Below are 13,061 nucleotides of genomic sequence, written 5' to 3'. Positions count from 1 at the left end.
AAAGACCCTTCAGGCTGACTCAGCAGCCAAGGACAAGCGTTTGTCCGACCTTAATGCTAAGAGTCGAGACCAAGCCTTGGAGTGTGCTGGACATAAGATGGATCTTATCCGGTCTCAGGTGGATAAAAGATGGCTTTTATCGACAGCGATTCCCAAGGTATCAAGTTTCTTTTTGTTAACACGATCCATTCAGATGTGTATGTGCTTACACATGTTTGTTTGACTTAACAGGTTATTACTGACGTTCGAAATAGTGATGACCTTGGAAATTGTGTTGCGGTGCTTCTCCGTGCCTCCGAGCAAGCAGGCCGACAAATGGGTTTTGAAGAAGGATATGAGTTTGGTTCAGCGTCCCGACTTCCGGAGGAATATGTGTTGGTCGGTAAGGACACTGACTCTATCCTTATTGAGAAAACCAAAAAGTTTGATACCTTGAAGTTTTCCCTTTCCGACCACATATCGGAGCTTGCGGACAAGGAAGATGCCATAGATCAATTAAAAGAACTGTTGGATCTTGATGAGGACGAAAAAGATGAGGCCAACAATGTCACAGAGGATGAAGACGCCACTCCATAAGTATATATGTCATTGTTGTAAATACTTCTTTTGCTTGTAATCTCTTTTGACTGTTTAATAAGAAGTCTTTGCGTTTCTTTCGGTGTACTTTGTCTTATGTACTATAATATAAGTGCCTATCCGGAACTTCGGTTTTGTCAATAAAAGATTACAACTTTAATAACTTGGAATTAACTGGACATTCTCATACATTAGGCATAGGCCTTCTTATGATAAAAGAAATTGCATAACTTGCCAATCTATGTGGGCACGCAGGCCAAAAACAAAGAAGCAAATAAAATTGCTACATATAGCATTTCTTTAATTGTGCTGCGTTCCAAGTTCGAGGGATTTATGTCCCATCCAACTTCTCCAACTTGTAGGCACCTTTGGATAGTATTTGTTTAATTTTATAAGGTCCTTCCCAAGTTGGGGCTAACTTGCCCGGAGGCTCCTGGCCGGAGGCCTCGTTATTGCAGAAGACAAAGTCTCCCGCATCGAACTTGCAATTTTGGACTCGCGAGTTGTAATATTTCTCAAGATGCCGCTTATAATTGTGCTCGCGAATCAATGCTAGTTCTCTTCTTTCTTCCAATAGATCTAGATTCATCCTGAGTTCGTGATCGTTGTCTTCGATCAGCAGAACCCTTACGGATGGAATCCCGATTTCTGCGGGGATCATGGCTTCAGTGCCATAAGTTAGGCTAAAGGGTGTCTCCAAATTACTGGAGTTCTTTTGGGTGCGGAATGCCCAGAGTACGTGAGGCAGTTCATCCACCCAACCCGTTCGTTTCGTCCCTAGCCTTGCCTTGATCCCCTCCTTGATAGTTCGGTTGATCCTTTCGACATGACCATTTGCTTGCGGGTGAGCTACAGATGTGAAGGTATGAACGACTTGAAGTTCTTTCAACCATCCTTGCAATCCGCTATCAGCAAATTGGTCCCATTGTCACTTACCAATTCCTGCGGGAGACCAAACCTGCAAATGATGAATTCCCAAAGGAGTTTTTTCATGCTTGACGCCGTGATTGATGCAACCGGTTTGGCTTCAACCCACTTGGTGAAGTAATCAATGGCCACTATCAGGAACTTGACTCGTCCCGAGGCTTCTGGGAAAGGTCCCATGACGTCAATAGCCCATTTTTGGAACGGCCAGGCAGATGTTACTGGGATTAGTTCGTTCTTCGGACGCAGAGTGTTGGGAGCATGACGCTGGCATGAATCACACTTTCTGATTTCTTGTACAGCGTCTAGGTGCATGCCGGGCCAATAATACCCTGCGTTCATGATCTTTGCAACCGTCATTCTTGGTCCTGCGTGTAACCCGCAAATACCTTTGTGGATTTCTCGAATTAGGTAATTTGCGTCTTCCGCGTCCACACAACGTAATAGTGGACCAAGGAATGATCTCCGGTACAAGATGCCGTCAGTCAACTGGTAGTTCAAAGCTTTGTGCTTAATCTTCCGAGCCTCAACCTTTCCTGCTGGAAGTGCTCCGGAAGATAAGTAAGCTATAATGGGTGACATCCAAGACTCAACACCAGTTTGAATTACCAAGACTTGGTTTTGTGGAACGGATGGATGATCTAGAACTTCTACACGAATATCTTTGGCGAAATGCTCAAAATTCGTTGATGCTAGCTTGCTAAGGGCGTCCGCCGATTTATTCTCGCTCCTCTTAATGTGGATAATATTGAATGAGGAAAATTGGTGAATCAAGACCTTTGCTTGTGACAAATAAGAAGCCATGACGTCGTTTTTGGCTTCATAAGTTCCATTTATTTGTCCCGCAATTAGCATGGAATCCACCAGGGCTTCCAAATGTTTCACCCCAAGCTTTTTCGCTATCCGCAGTCCTGCCAGGAAGGCTTCGTATTCTGCCTCATTGTTGGTGCTTTTGAAGGCCAACTTGATGGCGTATGTAAATTCATGCCCCTCAAGGTTGACTAGCCTTAAACCAGCACCTGACCCTTCGCTGCTTGAAGCTCCGTCCGTGAACAATGACCAAACTTGCCCTTGTTCTGGAGGTGCTTGGGGTTGTTGTTCGATAAAACATTCTTGTTCTTTGTACTGCGGGACTTCCGTGACGAAGTCCGCAAGTACCTGTCCTTTGATCGCTGGTCTAGGCTTATACTCGATCGAATGTTCACCTAATTCGATAGCCCATTTTGCCAATCGTCCAGACAACTCAGGTTTACTCAGCACGTTCTTGAGTTTGTACCCGGTTAATACATTGATGGGGTGGCCCTGGAAATATCTGCGGAGCCGTCTGGCGGCATAAACCAATGCCAAAACCAACTTTTCCAACATCGAATATCTTGTTTCCGGGTTCGATAGCGTTCTACTGACGTAGTAGATTGGTGTTTGAACATTTTTCCTATCCGTCAATAGGACAGCCCCCACGGCAATGTCGGATACCGACAGATATAGTGTTAATGGTTCGCCCGCGTGAGGAGCAGTTAACGTGGGCAATTCCATTAAACACTTCTTGACTTCCTGGAATGCGTGTTCAGCTTCCGGAGTCCATCTGAACTGTGCCTTTTTGAGGCATTCCTCAATGTTGAGATGAACGGGTAAGATTTAGCAGCGTGGTTTGCCAGAAACCTGTTTAATGCTACTAATCTGTCGTTGAATGTTTGAACTTGCTTGAGGGATTCAGGAGATGGCATCCGGGCTATTGCTTGAACTTTGTCCGGGTTAGCTTTAAAGCCCGTGCCTGTAATGATTACCCCGAGTAACTTTCCTTCCTCCGTCCCGAAGGAACATTTTGCTGGATTCAGCTTCATATTGATGCTTCTCAAGGTTTCAAAAGTTTCCTCTATATCCCTCAACATTTGATCTTCTTCTATGCTTTTGATTACCAAATCTTCCATATAGACTTCGCGATTTCGACTTATTTGACTTTTGAAAACTTGGTCCATCAGTCGTTGATATGTGGCTCCCGCGTTCTTTAATATGAAAGACATCATTCTGTAGCAGAATGTTCCTTGGTCAGTGCGGAACGCTGTCTTGTCTTCGTCGCCAGCTGCCATGTGAATCTGGTGATATCCTTTGTAAGCATCGAGGAATCACTTGAATTTAAATGGAGTCATAGCATCTACTTTTAAGTCGATCTCCGGAAGCGGGTAACAATCTTTCGGACATGCCTTGTTCAAGTCTTTATAATCTATACACATCCTCCACGTTCCGTTGCTTTTTGGGACGATCACTGGATTGGCTACCCATGTTTGGTATTTGATCTCTCGTATAATCCCAGCACGAAGAAGATCTTGTACTTGCTCATTCATGGCCTTCGTTTGTTCCGGGCCCATCTTTCTTTTCTTTTGCACGATTGGAGTGATTAAAGAATTCACCTTTAATTTTTGTTCTGAAATGCTCCGCGGGACACCGGTCATGTCCGCGGGCTGCCATGCAAAAATGTCAATGTTCTTGATCAATAGTTGCTTTAAAAAGGTTCGGACGATTTCAGAAATGGACGGACCAATTATCACGGTTTGGTCCGGAAACTTTTTATTGAGGACCCATTTCTCTGGTTCGGTCCTCAGAGCCTGTCTTGGGACCTTGCTTGGTCTTGAACTTTCAGTTGTAAAACAATGTCGGTTTACATGAATTATCGCCACACCAGTGCGAGTTGAAACTCCTACTGCACCATGGGCTGTGGACGGATGGGCGTTGAAGTCTCTGATCGCCTCTCGTCCCAAAATAGTTTAGAAGTTGTTGGTAGGACCAAAAATTCAACTTCTTCCGTTCTTGAACGTCTTCCGTCACTTAGTGTGACCGGGAAAGTAATAACACCGCGCGGGTGCATTATCTCTCCTCCGAAACCAGAAATAGGAGCATGAATTGGTTGTAGTCTTTCTTTGTCTTCTTCGTTCAATTGTTCGAAACATTGTTCGTACATAATGTCAGACATGCTACCTGTGTCAAAGAACACGTATTGTGACTGGTAATGACCAAATTCGGCAGTAATTATCAACGGGTTTTTATTACATGGGCCGCCTTTGATCCGAGGAAAGATCACGGGTTCGTTCTTCCATTCCTCGTCCTCATAATCCCTTCTCTTTCCCTTACCCGAATGTCCCCTTGAATCATGTGGACATTCAAATCTTTGATTTGTCTTTTAGCCGGACCTTGGTTATCCCTTGCGGGAGGCTTGCTTGTCCCTGTTCGTACGCCTTTAACCAAATGTTCGAGTTTACCATTTTTAACAGCTGCTTCAATTTCATTTATGAGGGCCACACACTCATTCGTGTTGTATCCAATATCATTATGATATGAGCAGTGTTTCTTGTTATCAAGAAATGACTTCCTTGGTATAGGTTGAGGCTTCCGGAAAGTTAAATTCTCAGTGGTGAGAATTTCTGAGGGAGTTTTCGATAACTGAGTCCAACTATTGGAAGGACGAGCTGAAAAATTGCGTTTACCCTTGTTGCCGTTCAAAAATCTTGCATCAAAAGGTTTAGATGTTTCCGCACTTGGCTGAAGTCTTGACCATATTGGTCCCTTAGCCTGCCTGTTTGGTATCGGAGTTTGGAACTCGACCCTCGGTGATTGCTTTTGACTACTTGAATTCAGAGTTTTCTCAGTTCTTGTGTACAACTTTGATGCTTTCATGATTTCATCCCATGATTCGGGCATTCCGTCTCTCCCTGTAAGTGTTCGGATCAAGTCATCACAATGGACGTTCTTACAGAATGCTCCTCTTAACATGTCTTCGCTTACCCCTCTGATATTAAGGCTTTCGTTTGTGAAATGAGTTAATGAAGTCTTCAATAGACTCATTATTTCGCCTTGTAATATCCAGTATTTCTGAAGGGTCGCGGGTATGTTTCTTTTGTTGACTAAAGTGCTGTAAAAATTTTGCAATGAAATCATTCCAACTTTTAATTTTCCAGCAGGAAACTTTTCAAACCATTCTCGGGCAGCTCCCGTGAATGTGAGTGCAAACATGTGCCACCAGTACAGAAGAGTCCAACCACTAAATCCTCCGACTGCCACAAATCTCAGAAAATGATCGCTGTGGTCTGTCATTCCATTGTATGTTCCAACAGATGTCGGAATCTTCGCGTTTATCGGAAATGAAGCTTGTGCGATGCTCGGAATAAATTTCGACTTTTCTGCAAAAGATTCCGGACGGTATGGTTTCGAAAAATCATGCTCAGCATTGTTGTGATACTCCGCATGGCGGACAACTGGTCGCGGGTAGCTAGTCCCCCCGTATGAAGGGAGACGGCTATCCCCGCTGTAAAAACTACCATCCGGACGATAAGATGAATCATACCCGTCCAGTTCGTCCTCATAAGATGGTACTCGCATATCTATGCGGGGACGAGGACGTAACCTCCGAGTCTCACTCATGTTCCGCTCCGGTGGCTGACTATACTGAATGTGGCTTCCCCTTATGGGAGGAGAGATAGATCTCCTGGGAGACTCATCATACGTCAAGGTCCGACCATGGAAACGCTCATTCCGAACCCGACGTTCATACTCTGCTTTCAAACTTTCTTGTTGAACACGAAGCCACTCGTCCGGAGACAAAGTTTCTTCGGTCCTAAAACTATGACGGTGAGCTCTCCTTTGGTTAGAGTCACCGGAATCTTCTTCCAAACCTAACTCTGACTGATTTCGGTGGACTTCTCTTGCAATTCGCTCTAGATTCCTTTAGTTAGAACCTCCTAGGGCTGTGACATGCCCCAAGTCAGTAGTTGGTGTAACCACATTATCAGTGTTCACCGGAGTGACACCTTCTTGTTGAGCAAACAACCCCCGATCCGTTGAACCACCCAAGGTAAAACCTCCGGGGTTCATGGCATCGGTTCGTGTAACAGGAGTCGAAATTCGAGCAAACACAGATGTTGCTCCTTCACGTGTTTCAAAGTTGAGATCATGTGGAGATTGTGCTTGATTCTCCGTTGGCTCTTTAAGTAACTGATTCATATCGTAAAGAAAACGGGAAATTTTTTTGTTGTTCTAACAAAAGCACGGATGGCGCCAGTGAAGAAACACGGATCTACTTCCCACTGATGGGTCATAGATCCTATGAGTCCACAGGGTAGGATACGGTTTAACTGTTCATACGATATGAACACAATTGCCAAAAGTCCAGTGACGTGAACCTGCAAAACAGACACCGTGAGCTCGTTACGGGAAGGACAAGAGGGGGGTCTTCCCGTAACCACCCTCCGGCGTGAGAATAAGTACAATTCTGATGAGAGTAAAGTACTTAAGTAAATTGAAAGAGTACAGTGGGAGTGAATGAATACCTCATGATGATTGAGAGGGTATATATAGCCGGAGGATGTAGGAAAGTGATTGGGCTAGCTGTCTTTTTAGAAGATGCTCTCGTAACCGTCTGGACACGTGTCCTCATATGATAGGTTCAGGTTATACGTTGCATGTGCATGTATAACAACCTGGACACATGTCTCTCTATCATTGGTTAATGGAGCAATATTGGCCATGTGCACGGTTATAACGACCTTGCCAGGTGTCACTGGCTGATTGGCCGAAAGATCACGTATTGCCCAAGAAAGCATCTTAGCAAATCTTCTAGAAGGCAATTGATTATTGACAGCTGTCCCGGAGCATTACCTCGTAGTTATTTACGCGGAAAGATATTCCTTCTTGCGGATGACTTTTGAGGATGTTGTGATGCTTCCGCATGTGCTTATGAGGGTTTCTTCCTCAAATGGTTACGCGGATGGTTTATATGCCCCGCGGGTGCCTTATGAGGGACTTCTGATTGACCCGCGGGTATTTCTTAAGGGTATTTGGGTCTTTTTGGTACCCTACCTCTATACCCACCAACATATTAAATTTCTCTTTTTATTCGTTAACAACTAAAAATTTTGTAAGATCTTTGGCAGGAGAATCTAAAATTTGGCTGTAGAAGAAGCATCGGTAAAATCCGTTGGAAAAAGTATCGCCATGGCCAATATATTTACCGACGGAGCGTCGCCTATGGAATCTTGTTATGATGACTAAAACCGATGAATTTGGAAGGACAAAACTAACTGCATGTGACTCCTGTTCACTTATAGCTTTATTTGCTTGTGATCGATAAGCATGAACCAATATATTTTTTAGTCACTTGTGGTAAATTTAAATGCACATATTTAGTTCGTACGTCCTATGAGTACCTTTGACATTATTATAGCATGAACAAAGTGAAACATGGCATGTTGATTTATGTTTAACCATTGGTTTTGCTAATGTCGTACAAACGTCAGGCTTCTTCATGTGAAGAGTTTCATGTACTGAATGTCCTCCATGCTTTATGGTATTGAATAGGGGTGTTAGGTTGAGCGAACCCATCAAATTGTGTTGTTTAATTTCAGTTAGTTAACAGAATCTTAATAAATTAGGGCTTTGAATATTGATTTGTGTTAAGCATTGTTTTAGCCATTATAATATGTTCAAATTCCCCTATTTGTTGAAGAGGTAGGGTCTCGGACCCACCTCAAAGAAACTAGAACCTTCATGGGAGAGTCCACATCCTCCGCGCGCAACATTATTTATCTATAAGTCCAACACCTAGAAAGGGCACGACGCTGGCGAAGGCCCCACCCTACGCACACCTTACCCCTTGTGTTCTAGAAGGTTGGACTTTAATTAAGATGATCCTAGGTATGACAAAAAGAATTTATCTTGGCGAAAGCGATTAGCCAATAAAAGGACGACAACACACCATTAGTAGTACAACATGGTGCAAATGTTACCATCAACCAGTTGCTTTATCCACCAACTTTCCATGGGCATGTGTTGGCCCACTGATTGGTGGATCTCCTGACACAGCAGTCGGCCCACTTTTTTCTCTTCTTCCATTCGGCTATAAATATCATCCTAACACTAACGGTAAAAGGAGCAGATTCCACGCTTAAGTATTCCACCGGTACTTGGCTCATTTATATTTTCATTTACCCATGCATACTGGTTCGCACACCAGATGGTGGTTACGAGAAGACACCCCCCCCCCCCCCCACACACACACACCTTCTCTCCTCCTTCTCGTAACGAACTCATGGTGTTTTGTTTGCAGGTCGAGCCACTCAGATTGACCGGATTGTGCACTACACCCGAGGGAAATCCTAACTTTTACCTAAAGACTAGTAACATACTAACATTTTGTTTCGTTGGTTTTTTTTTAATTTTTTATTTTAGCAAATGTGCATTCAGATGATGGGCATTTTTGTAATTTTAGTTTCCTCTTTTATATCTAATAATATTTAACATTAGTTTATCTTTACTATAATAATTTTATTTTATCTTTATTAAATAATAACAAAATCCTAAGAGACGTTAATTTAAGGCTCTTCCCTTGTAATCTTGTTTCCATCTTCTCGCATGTCAAAATGCAGCCTAAAGTGGAGGAGCTAAATTGCTGCCAAAATGTTGTAAAATTTAGGACCATAAAACTTACCAATTAATGAATTGTTTGTGAATTGTCGGCGGTAAGTTCGTATATGTTCGTTCATTTAATAAATGAACGAACATGATCGAACGCCATGTTACGCTCGTTCATCTACAATCTCCAACGTCGTTCATATATGTTCATTTATATTTATTTATTTGCGTTCACTCGTTCGTGTACGTCATTTATTTCCTTTTTTTGGATTTTTGGATAAATCATGTACTTAAAGTTTTATATATGTTCATTTGTATTCATTTAAGTTTGTTTATTTATGTCAATTTGAATTTGTTTGTGTTCGTTTATGTTTGTTCAATTATTTTCATCTATGTTCGTTTATGTTATTGAAATGCTTGTTTAGATCTTTGATGAATAAACATAACGAACAAGAACATGTTCAATGAAGGGAGTCCACTCCCTTCATTCTCCATTATTCGCCACATTAGCATCATGCCGACTTTTTTTTTCATCTATTAACCTCATCATTCAACCCATGTTATACATCATTCTTTGTCATTCCATTTATTTATATTATTCTAAAAGCAAAGGTAATGAAAAAGAAATAAAGAAAGAAAAAAAAGGGGATTGGACAAAAATCGGGTGAGGGCTCCGTGATGGTGATGCCCACCACGTCACGCGTGAAATGGTGATGAAAGAGGGGGGGGGGGGGGTGTCAATGATATTATTCTCATATCATTTTGTTCATATAGGACATGACATCATTCTCATTCTCCCTCTAACCACTCCCCACAGTCTAAAATGAAATACTACATTAATGAATCGCGAATAAGTAAACATTACAAATTGTATAGTTACATATAAAATTAACTTTGTCCTACAAGGCTTATACAACATTTTAATTTTAATATTAAAAGCTAAAACCTTCCTTTATGTTTTATTTTTCTAGAACTAGAATGAGTTCTGTTATTGATATATTAAAATGCTACAAGCACGTAACTTTTAGCAATACATATCAAGTCATATTTCAAGTATTATAATTACATAAAAATATAACTTGCAAATTATTCTCTTTATCACATTTCTCAGTTCTCACCCTCAAGTCTTAAACCTTTTATTGAATTTTCAATTTGATTATAACACATCCACACACACATTAGAAAAAACTAGCCAACGTGAACCTCCTTGATCTGCTTCTTCTTGGTCTCGTCTTTTGGTATAATAACATGCAACACTCCATCCTTCATCTCCGCCGTAATCTCCTCCACCTTAGCGTCTTCCGGCAGCATCAGACTAGTGTTATAATAGCCGTAGGTGGCAGCCGACCAATATTCATCATCATCTGATCCTTCTTCCTCGTCCTTATGCTCGCCTCGGATGAACAACATCCCATCTTCAACTGTAATCTTCACATCCTCTTTTGATAACCCGGGCATCTGAAACTTGATGTTGTAGCTTTCATCTTTCTCTTTGAATCGCCTTACCAGACGTGCCGGTGATAAGTTTTCGAGTAATTTGTTCATGTTTGTTGCTGCTTCCACGAACGCATTCCCCAATCCTGGTTTCGGTCAAGAAATAATAGTAAATATAAATGAAATGTAAACTTGTTCTAGTCATGTGATCATGTAATTAACCTACGGCTGGATCAGTTGGTAATCCGGTTTCCATGAAATCTGTGATGACTGGTTGTTGCACATATGACCATGGAAAATTGACATGCACAGGATTACTGATTAAAACATTAGCGACAGATAACCGATAGTTTTTGTAGCGTCGCCTATAAAAAATTTTCCGACAAAATACTTACAGACTCGTTAGTGAACATCGAATAAGCCCATTAAAAAAAAAGTTTGTGCATTTCTCCCCCGTTTTTATAAACCTTTTTGTTTTAAAAGCCCAAACAATAATCATAACCCAATAAGGCGATAAGTTCATTTAAAAATTAACTGTTTAAATTAAATAAAAAACATATTTTACTTTTGCCGCCTCTGACCCAAAAATTCTTAATAATTTCAGGGACGGCCCTGTCAATAATGCACACTACACCGATAAGCGACTCTAAAGTCTAGTGGTAATCTTATCATATATCTTATCCTGCATTATATTCTATCATTAACTTTTCAACCCGAAAAGGCGAAAACGGTGAAATAATGACTTTCCCTCTCATGTGCATGTTTGCACAGGGCTGGCAATTTATACACGAGACACGAATACACGACACGTACCTATACGACTTTAACAGGTAGCAGATAAGGCCTTAACATGTTTCGTGTACTAAACAGGTAGACACGAAATTACCTGTTAATTTTCGTGTCTAAACAGGTATAATACCTGTTTACATGTTAGGTACCTGGTTATTTTTAAAATTAAATATATATATATATATATATATGTATATATATATGTATATATATATATATATATAATATACTAGTTTTTATCCCCCGTATTACGGGGGTTGTTTTATATTATTTGTTCTAATATTTATTTATTTTTTGATTTATATTTTATTATTGTATAAAAGTTAATAATATACTTATGGTTTGGTGATAAATTGTTTCACTAATAAATGAGATGTTATAACCCGATTTAAAAGCTATATGGTTTTGATGAGACCCAAGACCCGTTTATTTCTTTTACTATAAAATTGATTTTTTTAATTATAAATAATATTTATAAAAGTTAATAATATACTTATGGTTTGATGAGACCCAAAACTTTTTACTATAAAATTGTTTTTTTTTTTTAATTTAAATAATATATATATCTTTTATAAAATAAATAAGATATTAATTTTCGTATATCCTATTTTATAGGATTTTTACATCAATAATTTGGTGAGAATAATTTTTAATTTAATGAATTGTTATAACTCGTTTAAAGGATATCTGAGTTTGGTAAGACCTATACCCATGAATTCGGGTCAAGTGCATGAGAAGCCTCCATTTACAAATCAAGCAAATCTGGTGACTCCAAAAAAAAGTGGAGCGACCATATCGCGACACATAAGATTTTTATGTTTTCGTTTATATATATATATATATATATATATATATATATATATATATATATATATATAGTTATATTATATCATCCCTAACCCTTAATTCGTCCAAATCATTCTTACAAACCAAACCACAGTCGTCGCCTACTCGCCTCTCATCATCCATCCCACCATCGCCGGCCATATCTCTCTCCGGCCATCACCCGTCGCCAGCCTTCCTCCTGTCGCCGGCCATATCTCTCTTCGGCCATCACCTGTCGGCAGCCATATCTTTTTTCGCCGCTAGGTTGTCAAATATGTGTTTCTAAACAACTATTATCGTGTACTATCGTGTATTATCGTGTATATCAGGTAGTAACAGGTTCGTGTTTGTGTTTGGGTTATAGGTACACGATAAGTTTTCGTGTCGTGTACAGGTATACACATTTCGTGTTCGTGTATTATCATGTTCGTGTCTTATTGTGTACAGGTATACATGATATGTCAGCTCTATGTTTGGGCTAAACTCAAATATATGTAGGTATGGTAAGAGGATGGTAAAAGACTTGATTGATCGTTATTGAATAGACTAAACAGTTTTTTTTTTTTTTTTTTTTTCTGCAACGACTAATTTTGTTTAACGAAAAAACTAAAACCAAGCCCAACAATTACTTAAATACGCAACGTACAAAACTCTTAGATACCCGTTGGACCAATACTAATATATCGTAATCTATGTTCCGATAGGTCTAAGTCTAACCCCGGACATGAATTAGGTGTAACGAGTATTATTCAACTTTTTAATATATACTCATTTGTTTAATCATAAGAGTCTAACCTGTGAGTGAAGGAGGGAAGTTCTGATTATTGTTTTCAGGCGACCAAAGTGATCTCCTACGGCGCCTACGTGGAGAAAACGATCTAGGTTTCTTGGTAGACTCGGAGACGGTAACCTCTTTGGTTTCGGGTTTTTCGGGGTGGGCAGTGGCAGAGGAGTAACGGTTGAGGAGTTGAGAGGTGCATGTGAGTGTTTGGAGAGCTGGTGATCTTTGAGGGTGAGTGAGGTTGTTGAGGATTAAACGACGCATAGCCATTGTTGTATGTATATATGTGTGTTTATTATGGTTGCAATGGTGGTGGTGAATATAAAGAAGGTTA

At 40.4% G+C, this 13,061-nt stretch overlaps 1 protein-coding gene across 1 annotated transcript; it reads right to left on the bottom strand.

The window, feature by feature from the left end:
- Positions 1–10,033: 10,033 nt before the first annotated feature.
- On the bottom strand, positions 10,034–13,061 carry LOC143581122 (26.5 kDa heat shock protein, mitochondrial-like). Its single transcript, XM_077063978.1, has 3 exons — positions 12,742–13,061; positions 12,584–12,598; positions 10,034–10,478 (listed from the first exon to the last, which is right to left on the bottom strand). The coding sequence occupies exons 1-3, from the start codon at positions 12,995–12,997 to the stop codon at positions 10,087–10,089; spliced, it is 663 nt and encodes a 220-aa protein (XP_076920093.1). The 5' UTR covers positions 12,998–13,061; the 3' UTR covers positions 10,034–10,086.

The sequence above is a fragment of the Bidens hawaiensis genome, unplaced genomic scaffold (genome assembly GCF_021521415.1).
Source record: "Bidens hawaiensis isolate Kalapana, Puna unplaced genomic scaffold, B.hawaiensis_p1.1 tig00001511_1, whole genome shotgun sequence".
Lineage (NCBI taxonomy): Eukaryota > Viridiplantae > Streptophyta > Magnoliopsida > Asterales > Asteraceae > Bidens > Bidens hawaiensis.
This window is presented reverse-complemented; position numbering and strand designations above follow the sequence as displayed.